The sequence below is a fragment of the Eubalaena glacialis genome, chromosome 1 (genome assembly GCF_028564815.1).
Source record: "Eubalaena glacialis isolate mEubGla1 chromosome 1, mEubGla1.1.hap2.+ XY, whole genome shotgun sequence".
Classification (NCBI taxonomy): Eukaryota; Metazoa; Chordata; class Mammalia; order Artiodactyla; family Balaenidae; genus Eubalaena; species Eubalaena glacialis.
Window position 1 is genome coordinate 22,989,778 of NC_083716.1, and position 13,277 is coordinate 23,003,054.

The window sequence follows — 13,277 nt, forward strand, 5'->3', positions numbered from 1 at the left end:
TTGTCTATGTCCACTTTTGTGTTACAACCAAAGAGCTAAGTACTTGTGATAACTATATAACCTACAAAGCTAAAACATTTACTCCCTGGCACTTTATGTAAAAAGTTTTGTCAACTCCTGGTCTAGAAGAATGGAAAGACCTTGGACTTTGATTGCTTCCATTTTGAGCTCTACCAATAACTTCAAGCAGGTAGACTTGCGAAATCAAATATATGAATACATAAAGCTATTGCTGTGGACTCCACACAAAAAAAGATGATGAATACGTAACACTGAACCTCAGAAGTCTTAAAGGTTATTTAAAACCCACAGATTCTAATTTACTATGAATCTGATCAATTGTATAGGATAAATTTGTAGGATAATTCTTTTTCTTTTTTTTTAATTAATTAATTAATTAGTTTTTATTTTTGGCTGTGTTGGGTCTTCATTTCTGTGCGAGGGCTTTCTCTAGTTGTGGCAAGCGGGGGCCACTCTTCATCGTGGTGCGCGGGCCTCTCACTATCGCGGCCTCTCTTGTTGCAGAGCACAGGCTCCAGACGCGCAGGCTCAGTAGTTGTGGCTCACGGGCCTAGTTGCTCTGCGGCATGTGGGATCTTCCCAGACCAGGGCTCAAACCCGTGTCCCCTGCATTGGCAGGCAGATTCTCAACCACTGCGCCACCAGGGAAGCCCTTCCTTTTCTTTTTTTTTCCTATTAAAGCTAAAACAAGAAGAAAATAGCAAAACAGTTGGAAGGATTTACTTAATCTGTAGACTGAAGTCTCCTTAATGTGAGGTTTCAACAGTTTAAGCAGTATAACTCCTCATGAAATATTGACTAAAAACTATCAAATTTAGCCAACTTTCTGCACTGTACCATTAGTACAGCATCTTGTATGGTATCTAATGTTGAAGCATATAATGCATAAGAATCTCTTCTTTCTCCGAACTGCACATTCCTTTGCAATATATATTACTCATTCTAACCCTTAATTATATAGCCTTTGAAGTATCTCCTAGATTATCCATGTGTATCTTTTCAGCTAGATTATAAATTTATTGAGGGCAAGGAAGGACCATGTCTTCTACTGCTGCTATGCATTTCCCGCAGCTCCAAAGTGAAATGATTGGATTCGTCGATTGACTAAATAAATAAAAGCAGTAAATTAAAATGTTAATAATAGATACAGTTGTTCCTATGATGATTTGGCTGTCTGTTGGGTACTTTCTATGAATAAACTGTAATCTTCAGAGCAACAGGAAAGGTAGTTATTGATAGCCCTCCAGGCGAAGCAGAAGGTTCAGCTTCAAAAGTTGGGAGTGATCTAAGTTATCATGAGCTGGATTACGATTTGACCTTTTTTTCCATTTAGGTATAGAAAGGTGGTTTCCAATAACTGCACTGATGGGGTGAGAGAACAGTACACAGCCAAACCACAGAAGTGCCCAGGGAAGGCCCCGCGGGGACTCCGGATCGTCACCGCTGATGGAAAGCTGACAGCGGAACAAGGGCACAATGTTACTCTCGTGGTGCAGCTGGAAGAGGTAGGACCGAGGCCCATCTCCCCTCTACCTTCTAGAGCCAGTGATTTTTCCTAAGGAGTCATGGCTCCCTTTACATGTCTTTTTGTCTTGGTTTACATATATATATATATTTTTTTTTAATTTTAAATTTTGTTTAAAATTTTTATTCTACTTTTAGTTCCTTGGTTTTTGTTGTTGTTATCATTTCACTTTCTCTGACACATTTCTTCAATTATTTTTATTTCATTGTAAGTTGTTCTTCTCTCTTACTGAATCTCTTACTTGCTAGGGATTCTGTTTGGATTTAACCTTGCCTTGTTGGCACTTTTAGCAAAATGTTTTCTCAGAATACATTAATGGTATTCCTAGAATAACTTAACACACACACATACCGAACTAACCTAAAAGCTGCTAATGCTGTCTTCCTCTCTTAACCTGAGGTCTTGGCTTTTCTTTCTAAAGGCAACATGCTGGTCATACATATAGCATCAAGGCCAATCTAAACATAATTGAGTATAATTTCTTTGACAATTAATAGGTTTATTTTTTAATAACACCTCAGGGATATTATAAACATCAATTATTATTTACCAAATTATGATTGTCTGAAATTTATGAGTACTTAGATGGTAGGATAAGATGACATGTATGTTATGTATTTTAGAATGTACACGGGTGTGTTTGTCATCTTGTAAATGAGGAAGATGATCTCTAAAGGATAAACACTTTCATAAAATGATCTCAATTATTAAATCAGGTATGCTACCTTCAACCATGTTTTCTGAGTACCTAAAATATGGCCAACACTGTGCTAGGCCTTGTGAATACAATGGGATTTTAAAAGTTCATAATGACACCAGGATGAAGATATACAACATTGACTTACCCCATCCTCTTCTGATAGCCCAGTGGCTCTCAGCCTTTAATATGCATAGGAATTACCTGGTGGGCATGTTAAAACAGTTTCCTGGGCTCCATCGCCAAAGATTCTGATGCAGTAGGTTGAGGTAGGACCCAGGAGTATGCATTTCTAACAAGGTGGTAGGTTATGCATCATGCTTCAAGAAAAAAAAAAAAAAAAGAAGGAAACAAGGGCATCATCAAGAGGGATAGACCAGTCTGAGAGGTTCTAGAGTGTGACTTGAAGGAGAAAAGCTGAAGCAGTTAGGATTACATTGTCAGGTTTACTCAAAATACTTAGTATTTTAATTCCTGTAGAAAAAACTGTGAACTAAATGAATTTGCAACCCTGGCTCTGATGATGCTGTTGCTTTTAGTTCAAGGACCACTTAGAAAACCACTACTCTAACCTAATACTCTTTTCTACTATCCCCTTAATAAGTGCCTTTTAACCATACTCAGTTTTCTAAATACTAATGTTCCCCAAAGTTCTTCAGTTGGAACTAGAAAGAGATGGGCCAATTTAGACCAACTGGAGTTGCTTGCATTTCACAGAAATAAATCTCTGGGGACTTCTGCCTGAGGCTATGATAGACTAGCTTGTTGCAAACCAGATATATATGTATTATTTAGAGCAAGAGTGAGAGAGAGAGTGGGAAAGAGAGAGGCAGACCGACACACAGAAGGAGAAAGAGGATTTGAGAAGCTACAATTCTTTTCTTGAGAGATGGGAAATTCATTGTGATGAACATTTTATGCTGTATTTCCCCCAAGAACCTGGCCAATTCATACATCATACTGTATAAGAGGCCAGATTTTCAGATTCCCAGTAGAAGGTGAGATGGAAAGTGTTGGCTAAACATCTGTTGGTGGACTTACAAGCCTGGGAAGATAGAGGTTGGACTTCAGGGTTACCAAGTCAGCTGGGACTGATGGTGTCAAAACACAGAGAGAAGGGAAGCATAGAGAAGTCATACAATATTCTGTGTCTTTTGTTCCCTTGAGTTATTTGACAATATCTGAGGGATACAGACAAAATAGAAAGTAATCAGTTAAGAGGATGTGAAGTCAAACATAGTTTTTAGAAGTATTACATTTGGGGGAGATAAAAAATTTGAGGTTAAGGACTATCAAGAGGAAAGCCCTGGTGAACGATACAAGACTAGGTTCTGGAGACTCCTGGAAAGCTCTATGCTAGGAGTAAGGACAAAACAGAATTAGACCAGACTCTCTACACCCTGAAATCCCAACTGACATTATTTCAGTCTTTGAAGGGTTAGAGTGATTTTCCCCCATTTTAAATGTCTGTCAGAAGCTATAACAAATCCTCTTTAGGAAAATAACATACATCAGAGGCCTTACTTGTTTTTTGCGTATAAAATTTGGGGTGTTTAAATAGTTACAGATATATCAAGAAACAGGACCAAGAACAGGAAAAAAGCAACAGAAGAAAGAACAGTTGCCTGAGATATGATTAATATGTTTATGAATATGGGATAAGATATAAAATTTAACCCCACAGCAGTCATCAATAGGAGGCAGTAAGCAAATGGAAGTTATAGAAAATAAAGATATAATTACTGATATTGATCAACATTAGCATGGAGAAATAAATGCCAGTACACATATAAAACGGAATACCATACAACAATGAAAAACAGAAAACTATTGCTACATACAGAAATGCGAATGAATCTCATAGCTAATACTGAGCTAAAGAAATCAGACTGAAAAAATGCATATTATGTGAGCCTACTTAATTAATCTGCAAAAAATAGGCAAAACTGAGTTATGGTGATAGAAATGAGAATAATTATTACCTTTGAAGGGGGAGTGGAAGGGAGGATTTTGGTGGTATTAGCAATTTTAAATTTCTTGGTGATTAATAAGTGCATTCACTTTGTAAAATTCAAGTTGTGTATTTAATGATATGCATTTTTTAAAAATTATTTATTTATTTATTTATTTATTTATGGCTGTGTTGGGTCTTTGTTTCTGTGCGAGGGCTTTCTCTAGTTGCGGTGAGCAGGGGCCACTCTTCATCGCAGTGCGCGGGCCTCTCACCATTACGGCCTCTCTTGATGTGGAGCACAGGCTCCAGACGCGCAGGCTCAGTAGTTGTGGCTCACGGGCCTAGTTGCTCCGTGGCATGTGGGATCTTCCCAGACCAGGGCTCGAACCCGTGTCCCCTGCATTGGCAGGCAGATTCTCAACCACTGCGCCACCACTGAAGCCCCAATATGCATATTTTTATGTGTACTATATTCAACAAAAAGCTTCCTTAAAAATCACTTTAGAAATTCAAATAAAACACTTAGTATTTAGGTCATTAAACAATAAGGAAAAAGAAAACTGTTAGGGAGGGATTCATTTTCCAGGCCAATCCTGTATCCTATGATGACGGTGAAGGTCCCTTTCCCAGAGACATAAGGAACCTCATTATGATACTCAGAAGAACATCATCTTCTGAAGCAGCAGGTGTCAATGCTGGAGCAGGATTCAGAATTTAGATTTTTATTTCATTTTGAAGAATACAGTAGAGCAAGATCTGAAACAAGAAATCAGGCCTGCTCAGCTCCAACCTCTGTACACCCTCCAGGGACAGAGGCCAGGCTCTCATCTGTTCACTGTTGCTTTCCATGTAACCAAGATGATCAGGCGTCTCAAACTTGGCTGGGTGACATGGGAACAGATTGGGGAATCTGGTTCTAAGATGTGTAAATTCATGCCTTCTGGGCACAAAAAGGGGAAAAAAAATAACGAATGAGTTCATTCCACTCGAATGGGCAAAGCTACAGCAGCAGGGATAAGTCTGCTGCCTTCACCTGTCAGAATTGGCCCCTTGATGCTCTTGCCTCCTAGTACAAAGCACCAAGCCCTAAAGACTGTCCCCATGTCAAGAGGCCCTGGAGACCTCACATTTGATTGTGAGATCCTGTGCTAATGAGTCGCAAGCTCGCCTTACAGAAACAACCTCAGTTTCTCTATTAATCTCTGGATTATATACGTAGGCATGGCTGAGGTGTGTGATAAACAGTGCAGAATACAGGACAGCAGAGTGTCTCAGAGAAGCTGAGGAGCACTGAAACTTGACACGATAATAATGCAGATGTCCAACATTGATTGAGCACTAACTATGGTCCAGTTTGTGAGTGTTTCATGGATTGTCTCATTTAGATCCCACTGCAGCCCTATGCGAGTAAGTATTGATATTATCATTATCATTTTATAGATGGCACAGCCGAAGCACAGAAAGGCAGAGTAACTCACCTAAGATCACACAGCTACTAAGTAATGGAGCCAGGAGTCAAATCCAGGATCTATGTTCTCCTGCCTTTCTACTGCTTCTCTGTGGCGGAAACAACCATTTTCTGGCAAAGAACTTCATGTATTTCCTAAGGCTCTCTAGAGATGCTTGGCAGGAGTAACAAAGATCAAGGGGTAGAAAGAACAGGCAAAATTATCTACACCCAAGCCAGTCTGTGCTGTGGCTGCTGCTGTATTCTTAGACACTCGTCAGTATGTAAATCAAGAGTTTCCTCCTGGATTTTCTGAGCATATTCATGGCTTGAGATCAGCTTGTTGAAAACCATTTCAGCAAAGAGAGAGGCCAAATCCTCCTCTTTGCAATTTATTGAATGACTACAGTGTATCTAGTGCTGTTTTATCCACTCTAAAGAATGTTGGAAAACATAGGATATGAATGCAGTACTCAAGGACTTTAACATCCATGTATACCAAACTTCTCCTGAGTCTTAGGTATGAATTAGGTTATAATATTGCTAAATTAAATTTAAAACCCAAACAAACAAAAACTCCTGACATGTGCCACTGGTAATACATGGGTTCTCTACATCCTCCTCAAAATTTCTGTGAGTTCACTTCTCATTTGAATTTGTTGCTCCTAAATTTACTTTGAATAGAGTATCTGATTTGCCCCCATACCTAGTGCCAATTCTTTATAACAATAGGGAAATTAACGCCATGCTTCTGATGCCCCTAAAGCAGCAAGTCCTCCAGGTGCCAAAGGGACCAAGAGGTCCCTGCTACATTTTGATATGGCACCGTAGTGTGATTAATGAGATGTGGGCAGAAGACTCTCCAAGCCAGTATAATATTTTATCATTTGGGCACCAAAGATCATGCTCCTGTGTCTCATGGTTTATTCCTGGTTCAAGTTTCTCCTCTAGACTTGTCTTCTGTCTGCGAGGCTAGGTTGGACTGGGGACTGATGCAACGCCCCCACCTTTCTTTGTCCCCAGTTACTTACATACAAACCTCTCCGTGTAGGCTCCATCTCCTATGCGTATCAAGTAAAGCATTAGAGACCTGAGGAGTCAACCGTTCCACCAACTAGTTAGATATGTGTGTTTATTTGTTCTTCAACAAATATTTTACTGAGTTCCAATTTTATGTCATGTACTTTTCATTTATGAGTAGACATATTTCAGCTTGTGGAACTACATGTTTTGGGTTAACTAGGACCTCTGCTGTATCAAGTTTTAAGTAAAAATCTAAACACACAAAATGGAAAATACTAAATATTTTGTATTCATTCAAAACAAAAAGAAAATTAATTTACTTAATTAAATTATAATAATGATCTATATTAGATTATTATAGATATCTATATCTATATTACTAATCTATAATAGCAGTCATCTCTTTTTGGCATCTCCCAATAAGTGATCAATATTATTAAGATAGGAATCATATCCTGCCTGATTGCAGCTCTAGCATCTCTGCTTACCGTGCCTACAATATTGATAGGAACTCAATAAATGTGTGTGGATTTGGATAGGCTTCCCCAAGGAGTGTAGAGATAAAGTCTAAACTTAAAAGGAAAAAGGCTCTTAAAATTTGAATAATATCCCAAACATGTTAAAGTCTTCATCTGAAATCCAAATCCCTTCCTATATTCTGTTCTAGTGCATGTCCTAATTCTAACATAAGAATATCAATGAAAACCTTGCTAAAACCAGAGCAAAGAAGAGAACTTCGTATTGACTGAAGATAATCAAAGGCTAAGTACACTGATGCCAACTTGTAACTCCATGTACGATAGGATGTGCGTGAGCCAAAATTTTGCAGATTTGACAAATGCAGGAAATGGAATCCGTTTTTGTAAATAGCATGTGAGCCCACCCCCACATCTAGGTGACACAATAACATCATAACACAAGTCCTTCAAAATCCTACAGCTTGGTTACTCAGAGAACCGCATAATTCTGTTGAAGTTGATGAAAAGCTCCCGTGTCGGGAACCCCATCCCTACTGCTTTGAGGATTCTCTCCAAATTTACCATAATAAAAGAATCTTCATTAGAAGCAACAAGGCAAAGGAGCCAGTCTTGCTTCCATCCCAGACTCACTCATTATGGCAGATCCAAGAACGCACACACATGCACACACACACTCACACTCACACTATGCATTTATGCATCACTGTTTTCTTAAGGACAAAGAACATTGATCCAGGGACCAACCAAGAAGGGAGAGGAGGAATCCATGAAGTTGTGTTTAAGAAGCCAAACATTTTACATTTTATGACACCTGAATTTTAGGAAACCAATCGAAGGTGCTTTGCAGTGAGACCCCAGCAATGAGAGGTAGCATCTCTGTCTGAAGATTTGCTTAAGATGGATGTCCTCTGGACCACTAGTGAGCACCTAGTGAGTCTATAGACTTTCAATGTGATAACTCGGCTTTCTAGAGAAATCCAATGCGAGAACCTGAAGGCACAGGATGGATGGCAAAGGACCTAATCAGTCTTAAGAACTCAACAAAACTGATTTGGAAGGCATTCATTTGAGAGGACTGCTAGGCAGAAGTAGTGTCTGCATGTTATGGGAAATAATTAAATCTGTTTTAAATAGCTGTAAGAATAAAGAGATGCAATTCGCTGCATAATTTAAGACTTTTAAATTAAATCTGAGGCAAGGGACTAAAATTAAAAGCTTTGATCCGTATGTCATTGTTTTAATACTTCAATTTACATACAAAGACTGGAACTTAATAAGGAAAATTCATGATTATAACTTCTTCTGTGAGATTTAACTCCGAAACGTGAAGGCTGTGTCCTCATTAAATGGATTTCAATGAGCTGTAATTTCACATACATTGAAAGACTTACGGCCACATAAAAGTAACCACAGTGTAATAACACTTCATAAATACTGCAGGATGCTGCCAGCCATCGGATGATAGAGAAGTTGACTTTTGATAATTTTTTTGTGTCTGCGAGACACTTATCTGTTGAATTGATAAAGGAATCTGATCTACTTTTTCATCTGCAGGAAGAGTTGGCATAAAGAGTTAGCAGGAAGTGTTAAGTCCAGGCAGGTGTCACTTTCTAAGCCAGCCCAGATCCAACTCAGAAGGTTCAGCTGTTTTCTTCTTCCACACAAAGGAATGGGAGCTGATTTCAGTGAGCCGTGGAGATTTAAGAGCCTTTCTTATGCATATATAATTCCTTACTCTGTTCAGCTTTATTCTCTTTGACTCTAGCAAGGTAATTGAGCCCTTCATTTCTTCCCCCTTGTTGCTCCGGATTAAAAAGGAAAGAAGGAAATGAGGCAGGCAATATAGGTTGTCTTTAAGAGGGCTGATGCCTGAAGTTCAGGTTGTATTCAGGTTAGCAGTTCTCTCTAAGGCTCCACTTTTCTCTCTCCTCAATACTGGTCCACATGCGTTGGTGTATTTCTATTCTTTAGGGTTTCAGAGAATAGATGTTTGCAAAGAACTTCAGTCTGCCTTGACAAGCAAAGAGAGATACTTGGCTCATTACTGAGAGATCCAGTACAGTGAATATCCCAAGGGCAGGAGTCATGAAATAGTCTTTAGTTTGGATATTCAGTCTTTCAACCTGTCTGCTTCAGGCCCTCCAACACTGGTGTCCACCACCCCTTGAATCAGGGCTTCACCAAACCACACAGTTCTTGCCCAAGTGTGTAACTTCCTCAGGTTTCTGGCTTTGCACTCTGCCGTTCATTATTCCATGGCTCTCTGTCTTACCAGCTCATTCCGCTGTGTAACCCACCCTTCACGTGCAATGGGAAGTCTCCATCACGTGACAACAGCACTTGGATAAGTTCTGCATCTTCGCCGAAGAGCAGAGATTATTTCAGCAGCCTGGAGGAATGTTGGAATATGTGTGGATGTCCAATAATGCCAATTACAAGAATAATAGAATTATGAAAATGACAGTTTACCTGGCCTAGAAATGACACCTAGGATCATCATCATCTGCCCAGCTTTATAGCTAAAGAAATTGAGGTCCAACTGTAAAATGCATTTCAAGGGACATTCAACCAAGTCTTCTAACTCTCAGGTCACCACCTGCCTTCTTTAGGGCACCTCTTCCACGTATAGAGATGTGGATTTCTATAGATCTCTGTAAAGTCACTTACATCTCATAACAACCTAATAACTTGGAAAAGTGATGAAGTGACATCCAGGGCAAGAAATCAAATATCCATTTCATAGACAGGATCTCATGACTCAATTAAGTCCACCAAGTGATGCTGGGTATAAAAATTCTGAAAGCTATTTAAAATGTTGACAGGAGAGCATAAAACAGTGTAATAATTTCAGTATTGCCATTGTTATTGTGTGTGTGTGTGTGTGTGTGTGTGTGTGCGCACGTGTGCACGCACACACACATTATCATTGGTTAATATGGTATTCACCAGTGTAACAATGTGATCTCTGGGTGGTACGATTATGAGCAATTTGAATTTTCTTCTCCAAATTTTATGCATGTTCTATAGTTTTCTCGAAGAATTCATCATGGCTTTTCTCTCTTTGTTCTTCTTTCTTCTAATAAGGTCAACATATTTCTATTACATATTTTACTAATAGGAGAAACTCATTGTAGGTTTATTCCTAAAGGAAGCTTCCTACTACTCTTTCTTTCAAAATGTAACTTGTTCTTATGACATACCTGAATGTTTACTTTTAGAGTGATTTTTTTAAAGTCATTCAAAAACATTTATACAATTTACGTCATTGGGCAGCCCCATAGTTTTCCTGCCAAAGGCTGCTGGGGTGATTCCTGAAGCCACCATGTAGCGGTAACAGTATAGCAATGCCCTTTACCACCTAAAAAGGGTTTCAAAAGCACAATGGATCAAGGTTCTGACCTCTCTGTACCACAACGTCTAGATGGAGTAAGGAGGCCTTTGCTTATGGTCATTTGTCTACTTACACAAGCCAAGTGTTCCTCCTGACTCATGGTGTTCTGTTCCATTCTAAGCCAGACAAGTACAGAAGACATAAAAATGAAATTTGGAAATTTGCTGTTCATTTAAACACATGGTGCTACAGCTTATTTGTAAGTGAAGGATTAAACCATTTTGTGATGTTCTAATAGGAAATTCTTTGTCTGATCATTAGATCCAGAAGTATTTGGATATTTAGTTAGGGAAGTTCCAAGGATCATAGTCCTCAAAGAAGGCTCAAGCCATCTGTATTTCATCAGAGCGAAGGCAAAATACGCATCCAATCAAATTATTTGGTGGGTCCATATCCTGGTCTCCCTGGCATCACTGGCCTTGTCAGACCTGAGTTTTTTGGTGAAATCATAAAACCCCATGGACTACCCTCCTTACTGTTGTGAATGTTCTCCCTTCAGGTCAAAGCATCCAAGTTTACTGTTGCCTTTGTTCCCAGAGAAGCCCGAGGTCTGCATATCTGGAGAGATGCCTGTGCTATTGAAAAGCATCTCCGAATAGGCAAGGGGAGGAGGTTGAGTCTATATTTTGCAATTGTGCCGATATCTAGATATCTTGGGATTATGTCCAGAGCTCAGTTTTGAAACTGAATAGAAGCACATAGGGAATGCTTCAAACCAGACAGCCAGGAAACACTCTCTCCCAGCTGATCTGGTGTGGCAGCCTCAGCATTCAGCAATAGTAGTACCTCTTGGAAGGGATGCCAGAGAGGATCAAGAGCTAGGAGCAGAAGATGGGGCATGTGCAACTGCCTTTTATCATAGACTGGTGTTGTCCTGTGCTAGAAGGACTCGGTTGACCACTATAAAATGGCAGTTCCAACATAGTGTCAGCAGTGGATTCCTGTTTACAGCCATCTCACTCTTTGTCAAACACTCATATCATCAGAGGTCTTCACAAATGTGCTTTGTAGCTTCCATGCTGTTTTCTAGAGCGTGGAGTATTACACCGGGCTCCTCTCACATCACTATTAAATGAAGAATTTGATCTGTGCTGGCGTTCATCTAATGGGTTTTACTTACTGAGGCTTACAAACGCTCTCTGGTTTTACATATCAGTCAATCCATTCTTCAGCATCCATCTGGGAATGAGCACATGGAATACTTTGAGTGTCTTCTGAACAACAAGTAGTAGTGATGAACTTGGAGTTAAGAAGAGCTTGGTTCAAACTAATCTTGTGACTCTAGGCAAATTTTAACAGTCTTTTAGGTCTGAGTCTTTTCGGGATGAAGATTCAATGAGGGAGAGACCTTCAAGATGGTGGAGGAGTAAGACATGGAGATCACCTTCCTCCCCACAAATACATGAGAAATACATCTACATGTGGAACAACTCCTACAGAACACCTACTGAATGCTGGCAGAAGACCTCAGACTTCCCAAAAGGCAAGAAACTCCCGATGTACCTGGCTGTGTGACTGACGGGGTCTTGGTGCTCAGGCCAGGTGTCAGGTCTGTGCCTCTGAGGTGGGAGAGCCGAGTTCAGGACATTGGTCCACCAGAGACCTCCCGGCTCCACATAATATCAAATGGTGAAAGCTCTCCCAGAGATCTCTATCTCAACACTAAGACCCAGCTCCACTCAACGACCAGCAAGCTACAGTGCTGGACACCCTATGCCAAACAACTAGCAAGACAGGAACACAACCCCATCCATTAGCAGAGAGGCTGTCTAAAATCATACTAAGTTCACAGACACCTCAAAACACACCACCAGATGCGGTCCTGCCCACCAGAAAGACAAGATCCAGCCTCATCCACAACAACACAGGCACCAGTCCCCTCCACCAGGAAGCCTACACAACCCACTGAACCAACCTTACCCACTGGGGACAGATACCAAAAACAACGGGAACTACAGACCTGCAGGCTGTGAAAAGGAGATCCCAAACACAGTAAGTTAAGCAAAATGAGAAGACAGAGAAACACACAGCAGATGAAGGAGCAAGGTAAAAACCCACCAGACCAAACAAATGAAGAGGAACTAGGCAGTCTACCTGAAAAAAAATTCAGAGTAATGATAGTAAAGATGATCCAAAGTCTTGGAAATGGAATGGAGAAAATACAAAAAAACGTTTAAAAAGGACCTAGAAGAACTAAAGAGCAAACAAACAGTGATGAACAACACAATAAATGAAATTAAAAATTGTCTAGAAGGAATCAATAGCAGAATAACTGAGGCAGAAGAACGGATAAGTGACCTGGAAGATAAAATCGTGGAAATAACTACTGCAGAACAGAATAAAGAGAAAAGAATGAAAAGAATTGAGGACAGACTCAGAGACCTCTGGGACAACATTAAATGCACCAACATTTGAATTATAGGGGTCCCAGAAGAAGAAGAGGAAAAGAAAGGGAATGAGAAAATAGTTGAAGACATTATAGTTGAAAACTTCCCTAATATGGGAAAGGAAATAGTCAATCAAGTCCAGGAAGCACAGAGAGTCCCATAGAGGATAAATCCAAGGAGAAACACGCCAAGATACGTATTGATCAAACTATCAAAAATTAAATACAAAGAAAAAATATTAAAAGCAGCAAGGGAAAAACAACAAATAACATACAAGGGGATCCCCATAAAGTTAACAGCTGATCTTTCAGCAGAAACTCTGCAAGCCAGAAGGGAGTGGCAGGACATATTTA

General features: G+C 39.8%; 1 protein-coding gene across 5 annotated transcripts in view; it reads left to right on the plus strand.

The window, feature by feature from the left end:
- Positions 1 to 13,277, plus strand: part of SORCS1 (sortilin related VPS10 domain containing receptor 1) — a 559,510-nt gene that overhangs the window by 476,672 nt on the left and 69,561 nt on the right. For all 5 annotated transcript variants that reach the window (XR_009701631.1, XM_061197256.1, XM_061197118.1 and 2 more), the window contains one exon: positions 1,355 to 1,526. Coding sequence is in view for 4 of the 5 variants with exons in the window: in XM_061197256.1 (XP_061053239.1) it covers positions 1,355 to 1,526 (172 nt within the window). In the remaining variant the exon portion in view is untranslated. The remainder of the gene's footprint in view (positions 1 to 1,354; positions 1,527 to 13,277) is intronic.